Here is a 15,223-nt window from a genome sequence, read left to right as displayed (position 1 = left end):
TTTGTCCTGTCACCCACAAGTTATTTAAAGGTGTGTTGATTAATGTTGAAATATTTGGGTGAGTTTCCTAAATTTTTTGTTATTGTTTTCTAATTTATTTACATTGTGTTCAGAGAACATTCCTTGTATAATTTTAAACCTCTTAAATTTCCAGAGACTTATTTCATAGACCAGCATAGTGACTGTTCCATGTGCACTTGAAAAGAATGTGTATTCTCCTATTGTTGGGTAGAATGTTTCCTAATATCACATAAGTCAAATTGGTTGATACTTCTGTTCAAGTCTTCTATATCTTTACTGATATTCTACTTGTTCTATCAATTAGTGAGAAAGGAGTGTTGAAATCATCATATCACATATAATGGCCTTGTTTATTTCTCCTTTTAATCTGCCAGTTTTAAACTTTATGTTTATTATGTTTTTATTATTATGCACCTATACAGTTAGGACTGTTATGTTTTCTTGATGAAGTGACATTTTTATCATTGCGAAATGTCCCTCTCAATCTCTGGTAGTAATTTTTTGTCCTGAAGTCAACTTTTTCTGGTGTCAATTTATCAACTGTACTTTCTTATGATTAGTGTTTGTGTAGCTAACATTTATTATTATTTTTTATTGGAGTAAAATTGCTTTACAATGTTGTGTTAGTTTCTGCTGTACAATGAAGTGAATCAGCTTTATGTATACCTATATTCCCTCCCTCTTGGACCTCCCTCCTACCCCCCATCCCACCCATTTAAGTCATCACAGAGCACCGAGCTGAGCTCCCTGTGCTATACAGCATGTTCCCACTAGCTATTTTACATATGGTAGTGTATTTATGGCAACCTAATCTCCCAATTAGTCCCACCCTGCCCTTCCCCCAATGTGTGCACATGTCCATTCTCTATGTCTATGACTCTATTCCTTCCCTACAAGTAGGTTCATCTCTACCATTTTTCTAGATTCCACATATAAGTGTTAATATACAATATTTGTTTTTCTCTTTCTGGCTTACTTCACTCTGTATAACAGACTCTAGGTCCATCCACATCTCTACAAATGACCCAATTTTGTTCCTTTCTATGGCTGAGTAATATTCCATTATATATATGTACCACATCTTCTTTATCCATTCATCTGTTGTTGGACATTAGGGTTGTTTCCATGTCGTGGCTATTGTAAACAGTGTTGCGATGAACACTGGGGTACATGTGTCCTTTTGAGTTATGGTTTTCTCATGGTATATGCCCAGTAGTGGGATTGCTGGGTCCTATGGTAGTTCTATTTTTAGTTTATTAAGGAACCTCCATACTGTTCCTCATAGTGGCTGTATCAATTTACATTCCCACCAACAGTGCGAAAGTGTTCTCTTTTATCCAAACCCTCTCTAGCATTTACTGTTGTAGATTTTTTGGTGATGGCCATTCTGACCAGTGTGAGGTGATACATCATTGTAGTTTTGATTTGCATTTCTCTAACAATTAGTGATGTTGAGCATCTTTTCATGTGCCTCTTGGTTATCTGTATGTCTTCTTTGGTGAAATGTCTATTTAGGTCTTCCACCCATTTTTTTTTTTTTTTTAAACATTACACAATTTTTTTATTATTAAATGAGAAAATCTCATTTGTTACATCGTCACATTGCTAGTCAGAGAAATGCTGCAGTGATGAAGAAAGTCAATGTTGGATCAACCAAAGTCCTCATTTCTACAACATTCATTTAACAAAGAAATAATGTTCAACACAGCCCAACACAACATTCTTGGTTTTCTTCATATTGAAGTTCCCCAAAAAAATCATCTTCTAATGGGGTATTTTACTACATAAATTATAGTTCTTCATTTTTACAATTCACCCCAAACTGTATGAGAGATGTATCACACTAAAATTTCTAAAGCTGTTAGGAAATCCTTCACACATCGTCGTCATCTGATGTGTCACTGCTACTTGTCTCTGTGTCATCATTCTCAATAGTGGGTTTGAAAGTGCTGTTTTTCCAGGGTCCAAACTTGAAGTCACAGATCAGGCCATTTTTCAAAATACCATTTTTCCTCAGACCGTTCTTCTGTAACTGTTCACTAATAACCTGGAATTCTCTCATTTCATCCTCAGTTAAGGGAGCACATGTTTCATCATTTTCACTGTCTTCTTGCCAGCCCATCTCCTTTAACAATCTGTGTTCTGCTTCCAGTGAACTAGAAAGAACATCAGTTTGTGGGAAGGTTGAAGACCGAATGATCTGTTGGGAAATTACTGAGGCATTGCCATTCTCTTGTGGAATTTCATTTTCATCAAAGTTTCGGTTTATATCCCTTTCTTGGTGAGTACTGTTGCTGTTATGCAAATTAAATGAGTCGTCATCCTTTTCTGAGCCCGCATGGCTTTCATCTTCATGTTCCTCTTCTACTCTGTCCCTTTTCAATGCTTTCAAAAATTCACTCTTCTTATCAGTGCGCATACGTGTCAGTTTGGTTAGACGAGGCTGCTGATTAAGTTTGTCAACAGGTGAAGAGGAATTTGAGCGATTACACTCTTTCACTGAAGTTGCTGATGGACTAAAATTCTTGGCAGTTGATTTAAAAGTATTAAAGTTTCCGACACCATATGTAGACTCATGAGGGAAAGAAGTCCCAACTTTATTTTCTTTAGTTTGGCTTTTCCACTGTGTAGGTTTTGTAGGTGGAGCGGCAGGCTTAGGGACTAAGCCTTTATAAACACTTGGACCAGTCCCATTCTTAACTGGCTGTGACTGAAGATTTCCTACTACTGGGAATCCAGATAGCTGTAAGTCTTTTGTATTACCTTTCTTAATGACCAGCATCCTTTGAGTTCTAGATTTAGGATTCGGGGGATATTCCCATACACCTGCAGCTAAAGATTTATTCTGATTTGGTTCTCTCTCATACTCAGGATTTAAAGATGGAAAATCCTCAGCCTCAAACTGTTTGCGTTCTCTCTTGTCTTCTTTCCTCCCCGTTTCACTGTCAGGTATGCTGTTTTCATGTAGGCCTTGGCTTTTTCCAGAATGGAAAATACTGCTACGAGAACGGGAACTTCCACCATGGTATCCCCCTCGATGATTTATGTTTTCAGTACCATTTCTTCCATGTGTACGCCATCCATTTTTTTCTTTCCTTCCAAAGTTACCTCCATTAGGACGTCCAATTCCAGAATCAAAGCCATCTGAAGAGTTGTGTCGTCGACGATTCACATCATAACGATTTTCTGTCCATGAAAAGTTTTCAGAATGCTTTTCAAAATTCAGTGACGACTTTGTTGATGATGGTGGGGTAGGAAAATTAAGCCAGGCTGGAGCAAAGTCATGCTGCGCCATTTAGGTCCAGTCTCTCCAACTCCGCGAAACAAGGCTTCAACACCTCATGGCAAGTCCAAATTCCAACAGGACTGCACAGGAAGGTGTTGGGTTTTTCTCTGTAATCTTTATGTTTTCCAGTTTGTTTTTTTATTTTGTATCCTCTGAAATAAAATCCAAGTTCTTTGAAGATACTTAACCTATGGCTACTTGACATAGAGTTACTTCAGTCAGCTACCCATACTTCTGTTTTAAAGTTTTCATATGGCTATCTCCAGAATTAGCCAAGTTCCTTGGATTTAAGATTTTAAAGTCTTCTTTATTATTCCATGTACTTGTCACTGTTGTACTTATCCACTCCAGATGAAATATCCAATTTACGAGCCAAAAAGCAAAAACAAAAAGAAAATTTCACATCTGAAGAGCATTCCTAAACATCAGCATAAACAGAGACACACAGCTATCTCAATACTACCATGCTGCTGGGAAACTGCAACATCTTAAATTTCCATGTAAATAAAAGATAAAAGCAAAAAAACTCTGTATTCGTTCAATGTCTTCATTTAGAAAAGCTGTCCCATTGTGACATGAAAAGGGCTGAGGTCAAAAATTCCTAAAACTTTAAATAAAGGTAAAAATAAACTGCCATGAAACTTCAGCAATATTTAAACAGTAATTTGAAACTGCAGAGAAACTACTCAGTACACAAATCAAACATATCTTACAGTTCTGGCTGAAGAACACCAACAACAGGGGAGGGACTGGGGGGTGGGGGGGAGGCAAAAATACCACCAGCTGAAATACTTTAACCAGTTATATAATCCGTCTGAACCAAAATACTGAAGAAATGCCTGGGTCTCTTTAAAGCTTGTAGAATTGTTCACTACTATCAATTCACTTCAGAGATGATTCTTGCCAATTTTAATAAACTTCTGGGGCAAAATTATCCAGAAACATTGTAATTCCAAAATGGCCACTTGAAATATCCGGGGCCTTTTACACAAAACCTAGAAGATGATCTTCATATCTGAGTAATTCAATCACCCGGCTTCTAAGGGCAGCAAGGAGATGTGAGGGCTCCCAATTTCCTTTAATTAAGGAAACAGATTTCCTTCTCACAACACTGAAGGGGTGGAAGAACCTAGCCCTTCTCGTAAACCGCGTTCAGAGTGGTTCTCTCCCCCAAACAGACCAGTCCCCTCAGACCCCACGGGAATCAGAGGGACTAGGCAGCGCTCGCCTCAGTCCACAGCTCGGGCCACGGACCTCGAGAGGCGGGCTGACCGGGCGCGCTGAGAAACCACCGAAGGCCACAACTCGGCCTCGACTCCCTCAGCTCTCCGAGAGCGGCAGCGGTGCGGAAGGAGGCGGGCGCGTGCGAGAGGCCGGAGGGGGGAAGACCAAGCACGGACGGCGCCGGACTCTTTCCCAGCCTCCGCCAAACAACACCCCCCCCCCCCACCAGCCGCCCAGGCTAAGCCACCCACCCCCTCCCCACGACTGCCACCTCCGCTCCACCCGGGCCAACACCTAGAGGGGCCTCCCCGCGCTGTCCTTCCCTCTCTCTCCTTGCTCTCCCGCCACCTCCCCCCCCGCCGCCGCCCGCGGGCAGCCTCACACCTCGCGCCGCCAACGCCGCTCCCGACCCCTCAAACCTTAACGCCGACATGGGCACCCCCCCCTCCCCTCCCCAGACCCCGGCGCCGAGCCCAGAGGACGCTGTTCTCCACCCATTTTTTAATTGGGTTGTTTGTTGTTTTTGATATTGAGCTGCATGAGCTCTTGGTATATTTTGGAGATTAATCCTTTGTCCATTGCTTCATTTGCAAATATTTTTTCCCATTCAGAGGGTTGTCTTTTTGTCTTGTTTGTGGTTTGCTTTGCTGTGCAAAAGCTTTTAAGTTTCATTAGGTCCCATTTGTTTATTTTTGTTTTTATTTTCATTACTCTAGGAGGTGGGTCAAAAAAGATCTTGCTACGATTTATGTCAAAGAGTGTTCTTCCTATGTTTTCCTCTAAGAGTTTTATAGTGTCCAGCCTTACATTTAGGTCTTTAATCCATGTTGAGTTTATTTTTGTGTATGGTGTTAGGGAGTGTTCTAATTTCATACTTTTACATGTAGCTATCCAGTTTTCCCAGCACCACTTATTGAAGAAGCTGTCTTTTCTCCATCGTATGTTTTTACCTCCTTTGTCATAAATTAGGTGACCATATGTATGTGGGTTTATCTCTGGGCTTTCTATTCTGTACCATTGATCTATATTTCTGTTTTTGTGTCAGCACCATGCTGTCTTCATTACTGTAGCTTTGTAGTATAGTTTGAAGTCAGGGCGCCTGATTCCTCCAGCTCCATTTTTCTTTCTCAAGATTGCTTTGGCTATTCAGGGTCTTTTGTGTTTCCATACAGATTGGAACATTTTGTGTTCTAATTCTGTGAAGAATACCTTTGGTAGTTTGATAGGGATTGCATTGAATCTGTAGATTGCTTTGGGTAGTACAGTCATTTTCACAATATTGATTCTTCCAATCCAAGAACATGGTATATTTCTCCATCTGTTTATGTCATCTTTGATTTCTTTCATCAGTGTTTTATAGTTTTCTGAGTACAAGTCTTTTGCCTCCTTAGGTAGGTTTACTCCCAGGTACTTACTCTTTTTGTTGAGATGGTAAATGGGATTTTTCCCTTAATTTCTCTTTCTGATTTTTGTTGTTAATGTATAGGAATGCCAGAGATTTCTGTGCATTAATTTTGTATCCTGCAACCTTACCAAATTCATTAATTAGTTCTAGAAGTTTTCTAGTGGCATCTTTAGGATTTTCTATGTATAGTATCATGTCATTTGCAGTGACAGTTTTACTTCTTCTTTTCTAATTTGGATTCCTTTTATTTCTTTTTCTTCTCTGATTGCCATGTCTAAGACTTCCAAAACTATGTTGAATAAGCGTGGTGAAAGTGGGCATCCTTGTCTTGTTCCTGATCTTAGTGGAAATGCTTTCAGTTTTTCACCATTGAGTATGATGTTTCCTGTGGGTTTCTCATATATGGACTTTATTATATTGAGGTATTTTCCCTCTATGCCCATTTTCTGGAGACTTTTTATCATAAATTGGTGTTGAATTTTGTGAAAAGCTTTTCTGCATCTATTGAGATGATCATATGGTTTTTATTCCTTAATTTGTTAATATGGTGTTTTACATTGTTTGATTTGCATATATTGAAGAATCCTTGCATTCCTGGGATAAATCCCCCTCGATCATGGTGTATGATCCTTATAATGTGTTGTTGGATTCTGTTTGCGAGTATTTTGTTGAGGATTTTTGCATCTATGTTCATCAGTGATACTGGTCTGTAATTTTCTTTTTTTGTAGTATCTTTGTCTGGTTTTGGTATCAGGGTGATGGTGGCTTTGTAGAATGAAATTTGGAGTGTTCTTCCCGCTGCAATATTTTGGAAGAGTTTGAGAAGGATAGGTGCTATCTCTTCTCTAAATATTTGATAGAATTCACCTGTGAAGCCATCTGGTCCTGGACTCTGTTTGTTGGAAGATTTTTAATTACAGTTTCAATTTAATTACTTGTGATATGTGTTTTTGTATTTTCTATTTCTTCCTGGTTCAGTCTTGGAAAATTGTGCCTTTCAAGAATTTGTCCGTTTCTTCGTGGTTGTCCATTTTATTGGCATAGAGTTGTTTGTAGTAGTCTATTATAATCCTTTGTATTTCTGCAGTGTCAGTTGTGATTTCTCCTTTTTCATTTCTAATTTCATTGATTTGCATCCTCTCTCTTTTTTTCTTAATGAGTCTGGCTAATGGTTTATCAATTTTGTTTATCTTCTCAAAGAACCAACCTTTAGTTTTTTTGATCTTTGCTATTGTTTTCTTCATTTCTATTTCATTTATTTCTGCTCTGATCTTTATGATTTCTTTCCTTCTACTGACTTTGGGCTTTCTTTGCTCTTCTTTCTGTAGTTGCTTTAGGTGTAAGGTTAGAGATTTTTCTTGTTTCTTGAGGTAAGATTGAATTGCTATAAACTTCCCTCTTAGAACTGCTTTTACTGCATCCCATAGGTTTTGGGTCGTTGTGTTTTTGTTGTCCTTTGTTTCTATGTATTTTTTGATTTCCTCTTTGATTTCTTCAGTGATCTCTTGGTTATTTAGTACTGCACTGTTTAGCCTCCATGTATTTGTGTTTTTTACAGTGTTATTTTTTCCTGTAATTGATTTCCAATCTCATAGCATTTTGATCAGAAAAGATGCTTGATATAATTTCAATTTCTTAAATTTTCCGAGGCTTGATTTGTGACCCAAGATGTGATCTATCCTGGAGAATGTTCCATGTGCACTTGAGAAGAAAGTGTATTCTGCCACTTTTGGGTGGAATGTCGTATAAATATCAATTAAATCTATCTGGTGTATTGTGTCATTTAAAGCTTCTGTTTCCCTATTTATTTTCTGTTTGGATGATCTGTCCATTGGTGTAAATGGGGTGTTAAAGTCCCCCACCTTTACTGTGTTACTGTCAATTTCCCCTTTTATGGTTGTTAGCATTTGCCTCATGTATTGAGGTGCTCCTATGTTGGGTGCATATATACTTATAATTGTCATATCTTCTTCGTGGATTGATCCCTTGATCATTATGTATTATTCTTCCTTGTAACAGTCTTTATTTTAAAGTCTATTTTATCTTATATGAGTATTGCTACTCCAGCTTTCTTTTGATTTCCATTTGCATGGAATATCTTTTTCCACCCCCTTGCTTTCAGTCTGTATGTGTCCCTAGGTCTGAAGTGGGTCTCTTGTAGACAACATATATATGGGTCTTGTTTCTGTATCTATTCAGCCAGCCTGTGTCTTTTGTTCGGAACATTTACTCTATTTACACTCAAGGTTATTATCGATATGTATGTTCCTATTACCATTTTCTTAATTGTTTTGGGTTTGTTTTTGTGGGTCTTTTTCTTCTCTTGTGTTTTGCACCTAGAGAACTTCCTTTAGCATTGTTGTAAAGCTGGTTTGGTGGTGCTGAATTCTCTTAGCTCTTGCTTGTATGAAAAGCTTTTGATTTCTCCATTGAATCTGAATGAGATCCTTGCTGGGTAGAGTAATCTTGGTTGTAGGTTTTTCTTTTTCATCTCTTTAAGTATATCATACCACTCCCTTGTGGCCTGCAGAGTTTCTGCTGAAAATTCAGCTGATAACCTTATGGGGGTTCCCTTGATTAACCTGATACCATAGATATAGTGGACAAGTGTGATGTTCTGAGGAGTGTCAAGATGATCAAATTATTTTCAAGCTATATTGTGGCAGAGAAGAGAAGGGTTAACATAGACTTGAAGTGAGATTTTGAATGTATACTGCTTTCCATCCTAAGAGAATGCTAACTGGTTTTGATCTTCCTTCCTGATAGAGACTGAAAATAATGTATCTGTCAGATCAATAGGTATATATCATGTGCCAGATACTGTGCTGATCTCTTCCAGTAAATTTAATATACCCAGCATGCTATGCATGTTTGAGACCTCTACTTGTGTAAGTTTATGGTAATTCACCAAGACTCATTTAATCTTTGCAGCAGAAAAACAGTAAATTAAACGGGAATGTGATGTGGATCACCACTCTTCAACCTTTAAGTCATTAATGATCTTCTCTTTCACTCATGATGTATTAGTCCTTCTGTTTTACTAATTTGGCTGGAGGTACATGGGTGTGGGGGAAATTTTTAGGTCCTCTTACTCGGTATTTCCTTCCATGATAACTTTTACTCCATAGACCAAAAAACCACTTTGAGGATACTGTCAGCTTCTGAGTTTAGGCACTCAGGACCCAGGGAAATTACCACAGAATGCGTTCATGGGCCCATTGGACCCATTGTGAGATGCCCTTGGATCAGGATTTTATTTCTTACATGGTCTCCTTCATGAGGCATTTTGGGTTCTGTGGTATCTGTGTCAGGTCAGACCTTGCATCTGATAGTCCTAAAAAGATCTGAGTATTCCCTCTTTCCCCATTGAGTGGTTACTCTGGTACATGTGTATCCACTTGACGAACATGCCCCTTTGGGAAACAAGGTCCTGTTGGGGGAACAAGTTAGGGGAATATTTATTGTATATATATTTGTGATGACATTTCAGGGTCCTTCCTAAAAAATACCTGGTCTCTCTTTTAATTGGCAATAAATAGATTAGTGATATTCTGACTTAGGTCTGAAAACTGGACAAGAGATGCCCATTGCAGAAGTTTCATTAGTCTGTTGATCACCAGCTTTTGATCTTTTTTTGGCTGTGTAAGGTAATAAATGCCCTCATTACCTGCCCAGCTAGCTCATCCCTAGGAGAACCAAAATCTATTAGACATGGCATCAAATACACTTATGTCAGGGCCCAATGTTTGCAATTACAGTCTTACTGCCCATTACAGTAATTATGTCCACCATGTTGTTTTTAGTTAAGGGCTGTCTCCTTTTTTCTACTATTATTGCAGGCCATCATATCTGGCCTACAAAGACAGCTACCACTGAGGTCCCTATGATGCCTACTTTCCTCTGACAAGTGAATTTCTTACTGCTTGAGTGAAGATAGTGTCCTCTAGGACCTCCAGATAAACAGGATCAGCAGTGATTTCTCTGGTCATTTGTAATAAATCCATTTCCTAACAAGCCTTCTTCCCTGAATATTCTGACCCCCAAATTCACTTAAATGCCAAAGTAGTTCTAGCATTTCCACCTCAATTATTATAGTCCACCAACATTTCCAAGCCATGAAGTTACAATAATTCCAGCAGCACATGAGGATAAACTCTGGGCATCTTTGCAAGAATGTTAAGTCCTAAGAACTTCCTTATTTAAAAGTTTTCCCTATATAAGGACAACCCTCAGACTGGGAGAAAATATTTGCAAATAAAGCAACTGACAAGGGATTAATCTCCAAAGTATACAAACAGCTCATGTAGCTCAATATCAAAAAAAGCAAATAACCCAATCAAAAAATGGGGGGAAGATCTAAATAGGTATTTCTCTAAAGAAGACATACAGATGGCCAACAAGCACATGAAAAGATGCTCAACATCACTAATTATTAGAAAATGCAAATCAAAACTACAGTGAGGTATCACCTCCTACACCGCCAGGGAGAATGTAAATTGGTACAGACGCCATGGAGAACAGTATGGAGGTTTCTTAAAAAACTAAAACTAGAACTGCCATATGACCCAGGAATCCCACTCCTGGGCATATACCCTGAGAAAACCATAATTCGAAAACATACATGCACCCCAATTTTCATTGCAGCACTATTTACAATAGCCAGGACATGGAAGCATCCTAAATGGCTATCAACAGAGGAATGAATAAAGAAGATGTGGTATATATATACAATGGAATGTTACTCAGCAATAAAAAAGAATGAAATAATGCCATTTTCAGCATCATGGATGGAACTAGAGATTGTCATACTAAGTAAGTCAGACACAGAAAGACAAATATCATATGATATCACTAATATGTGGAATATAAAAAAGAGGGGGTACAAATGAACTTATTTACAAAATAGAAGTAGAGTCACAGATGTAGAAAACAAACTTATGGTTACCAGGGAATAAGTGTGGGGAGGGATAAATTGGGAAATTGAGATTGACATATAAACAGTATTACATATAAAATAGATAACTAATAAGAACCTACTGTATAGCACAGGGAACTCTACTCAATACTCTGTAATGACCTATATGGAAAAAGAGTCTAAAAAAAGAGTGGTTATATGTATATGTATAACTGATTCACTTTGCTGTATACCCGAAACTAATACAACATTGTAAATCAACTATACTCCAATAAAAAAATTTTTTTAATGAAACATGAATAGAAATAAGAGCATGGGCAATTAGAAGTACTGGAAAAAGATATTTCATTAGGCTAAAATCTATAGCATTCATGGAAGAATGAATGACACATTAATAAAATATTAAAAATTAAAAAATTTAACAAGTAAAAGCTTTCCCCTATATAATCTTATATTCTGTTTCTCCTGATCCAGTATCCTCAAGATATATTCCTATATATATCCTCCTGGCTTCTAATGGCATATATTAGCCAGTTCCCTATGTTCTCTTGAGAAAGGATCCAGTTCCTCTCATACTAAGAACTGTACAGCCCCACTTGGGCCATTTTGAGGACTGGCCCTAGTTATAGGTCTAGATGCTATGAGGGGAAATTAAGGACAGATCTTCAGGAGGGTAAGCGTAGTCTTTGGTGAAGCATGGTCTCCAGGCAATGAGAGACTGCTCTCTTCTAGCAAGGGTTAAGGAATGAGTTCTCCTGGCCCAGAGTGTTCAAGAAAACCTCACAATTCAAGTTTTCAAATACATCCCCTCAGATGTCCTCATCCAAAATCTTAGGATAACAATTCTCTTCTAATAGGACCTTTGATTTTTACATAGGGAAACATACCAGACATCTAAGCCCAGTGATCTTTATAATTCTGCACATTTATGACAAATCTTGGGTATTATTTTCAGTACAGTCTGTAGGATGAGATTCTCTGTAAACATTGTTGTAGAGGTCTTGGGACAGTCACACCACACCCAAGTTTTTTAACCTGAACCTGTAATTTTCTTTCTTCATGGCTTCTTCACTAGTTAACTAACCTCATAATTCTTACATTTCTAATTCAAATACTAGGACTAATGTATAATCCAGGGCACTACTTCTGTCTGTACCTCATCCCAGCACACCACAAGTGAGAGTCTTAGTTACAATGTTGCAGCACACCAGTTTCTACTGGATGGACTATGTGTTCTAGTCGCAATCTAAGTAACTGATCCAATTCTAAAATCTCACATCTTATAGATCCTTCTTTTAAGGAACACTTCTGGTACCAACTGTTAGAAATGGACCCTGAGACAAGAATTTGAGTATGAGCAGTTTATTTGGGATAAAATTCCAAGATTTGAGTGCATGGTAAAGGAGTGGGAAACTGAGACAGGAAAGGGATAAAAGCAAATCAAGCATACATTAATGGGTGAGTGACCACATGAGCAACTAGGACACAATTCTACTGTGGACTCTCTGAGAGACACTGTCAGATACCTCAGAATTGTCCCATGAGGACTGGGGAAATTGTGAGATTTATTTGCAAAACATTTCTCATTGGTTAAGAGTTGCTTCCAGATGTATTAACTCCATTTTGCTCCTAGCCTGCTCCATGGATGGGCCAAATACACTCCTGTAAAGTAGGAAGCCACTAGTCTGTATAGGAATCACCATACTACAGAAGATACATATGCATTTAATCCTTGCCTCAGCATCTATTTTCTAGAGAATCTGGGTACAATATATGATGGTCCACTCTACATCCCCCTGTTCCACCTAAGTTCACTGGCAGCTGCAGGAGACAATTTCCATTCTCTGACAGTTTCCTATTTCAAATGCTGTATCTCATTTCTTTTCCTGACAGCTTTCTCCTACCCCATGGAGGAATATTCCAAGGTGTGTTTCACATGACTTAGAGAGTCCACAGGGAATGGCTCCAGTAGCCCACAGTGGAAACTTGCTCATAGTATACTTTTTTTGTGCTTCCCAAATAAACTAACTCCACATAAACCCTGGTCTCAGCACATGATTTTTTGGGGAACCCAAATTTAGAGAGTAGGTAAGACTCTATGTTTGTTATAAGGAGGTTAATTTTATCCACTAATCTTGATATAATTGACATACTCAGTCCTAATTAACTCAGCCAACATAAAATAACAATGCAGCTTTTCCTCAAATTAGAAATATTGCAAAAGTTGCAGCTTCTTGTAAAAATTTGCAAGGAAAATAATATGACTCTAACAAATTAACTTTAAAATATAATACAGAATCTTAATTTACCAGTAAAGCAGTGAACAATGATTTATTCAATAAAGTGTATTGGGCTAACTGGCTAGCCATTAGAAAAAACATATGGTTGGATTTCTATTTAATTTCTTATAGCAAAATAAATTCCAAATTTAAGCATGAAAACTGAGGTCAACATAATCCCAGAAAATAAAAAGGATTATCTCAAAGTTATCTCAAGCGAAAATATAAAACCCAGTAAATATAAAAGAACATTAGATTGACACATTTGACTGTAACAAAATTAAAAATTTTTTATACAAAAAACAAGTTCAAAAGAGAATGAGTAAATTGGAGCAGCTGCCTTTTGTCTCCATATGAACATGTATACATAAACCACGTGAGTCATTCTCTGATTTACATTCTAAAACTAAACAACCAGTTTGTCTTGGTTCTTGCTTCCCAGTTTCTATGGTCCCACTAGATGTCCTTTTCTTCTCTCTGTCTCTGGGTGATACATTGTTACCATCTATTCCTAGAGTGCATCAAAGGGATGACCACAAAGTGACAGGAGCACACAAGTAGAACACATAACATTTCAAAAGGAAATACTTTTCCAAAGATGTGAAGTTTAACCTCTGTTGAGAGAAAAATGGGAGTTTTCCAAGGCAAGGGGGTTGGGAAGGGTGGTAAACAGAATTTTGGGAATGGGATTTGATATACAGATGTGCAGAGGCATGACACAGCCAAGTATATTTAAAACAGAAAATAGCTAGAGGATGCAAAGTGTGCAAAGCATAATGGAAAATGATATAAAAAAGGTTATTTGAGTTGACAAAGAGTGGCATTTAGAAGTTATCTGGACCATATACAGAAGGTATCTGATTTAGAAATGTGTTTTCAAGAGACAAGACTTCCAGAAATACTGAGAATAGACTGAGGAGATGATAAATTGGGGACAAAAAGATGGCGATGGACAAATACAAAGGGAGCATTATAAATACACATTTTAGATATTCAAAGTTCAATTTTGAACAAGAGCTACAGTAGTTTTAAAAAGAAGACAAAAGTATCAATATTATTTTTACATTTCCTAATTAACTTCATGCAATTAATAATCCATTCAAACATTTATTGTGTACTAGGCATATTCTAGGTATTGGGACTCAACAGTCAGCAAAAACAGTTAAAACATCCCTGCCCTCAGGGAGATTATATTCTGGTATTCAAAGAAAATACTCCCAAGAGGATACCCAAACTGCCAAATTAAGGCAAAGAGTTAGAGCAGACAAGCTTGGCTGGGAAGCTGAGGGAACAGGGTCAGGAGTTTTTGTTAAACAAACAATTTGTTTATACTTTAACAAGAAATCATTCCTTTCTCTCTTTTGGTTATCAAATAACCCCAAGAGGTTGTGTGGGAAAGCATTATTATTATCCTTCTTTTCAGATTTTGTAGCACAGTGTTAGAAAATGTAAGTGATTTTTCCAACTTTATTACATCTCTTTTCATAGCAGTAGGTATTGTCACTACAGGGAATCCTGTCCTGCATATATACGTCTTCTGGGCACTGATGAGATGTCCCATCACACCACTAAGGAAGGTCACATTCATTGACCTGATGTCTACAGAGTTCCCCTGATGGCATGAACTGCATTGCAGTCTTTGCTTGTTCTATGCATTTCACTGGGAAAATATTTCCATGATTCCAAATCTTAGTCCCAATCAAAATCACATAAGTACCCAAATGCTGATAAATGAATCCACTATGTTGACAACAACAAATACATCCTCTGCACACTTTGGGAATGAAAAGAGGCAAGACTCACCCCTGGGGCCTCAGATGTCTGTGCCCTGCCTTTTCTATGAGTCATATTTGTGCTCAAGAAACACAAAGAGGACTAACTTAGGGGGAAATGAGCTTTATTTGCTGCTTACAACAATGAACAGTAGATAGGAAAATGTTAGGAATTACCTTTGTTTGATGGCAATATTTCTGATACTGACAGAAGGCAAGGTCTCTGCATTTTTCTGTAAACTGTCAGAAATGTGCTCAGTTTCATGCATGTAGGAATATTTCTACTGCCAATAGACTAAAACTTAATCATGTATAGGCTAT

General features: G+C 37.9%; 1 protein-coding gene across 1 annotated transcript; it reads right to left on the bottom strand.

Annotated features, from left to right (window-relative positions):
• Nucleotides 1–1,577: 1,577 nt before the first annotated feature.
• Nucleotides 1,578–4,357, bottom strand: LOC130707742 (vasculin). The gene has a single exon (XM_057544533.1). The coding sequence runs from the start codon at nt 3,314–3,316 to the stop codon at nt 1,895–1,897; it is 1,422 nt and encodes a 473-aa protein (XP_057400516.1). The 5' UTR covers nt 3,317–4,357; the 3' UTR covers nt 1,578–1,894.
• Nucleotides 4,358–15,223: the final 10,866 nt, after the last annotated feature.

This window comes from Balaenoptera acutorostrata, chromosome 3 (assembly GCF_949987535.1).
Source record: "Balaenoptera acutorostrata chromosome 3, mBalAcu1.1, whole genome shotgun sequence".
NCBI classification, from domain to species: Eukaryota; Metazoa; Chordata; class Mammalia; order Artiodactyla; family Balaenopteridae; genus Balaenoptera; species Balaenoptera acutorostrata.
Note: the sequence above shows the minus strand (reverse complement) of the source record. Positions and strands in the feature narration are given on the sequence as shown.

Excerpts from the sequence above, each read along its gene's own strand:
- LOC130707742 (XM_057544533.1), bottom strand. The coding sequence starts at position 3,316 with ATGGCGCAGCATGACTTTGCTCCAGCCTGGCTTAATTTTCCTACCCCA.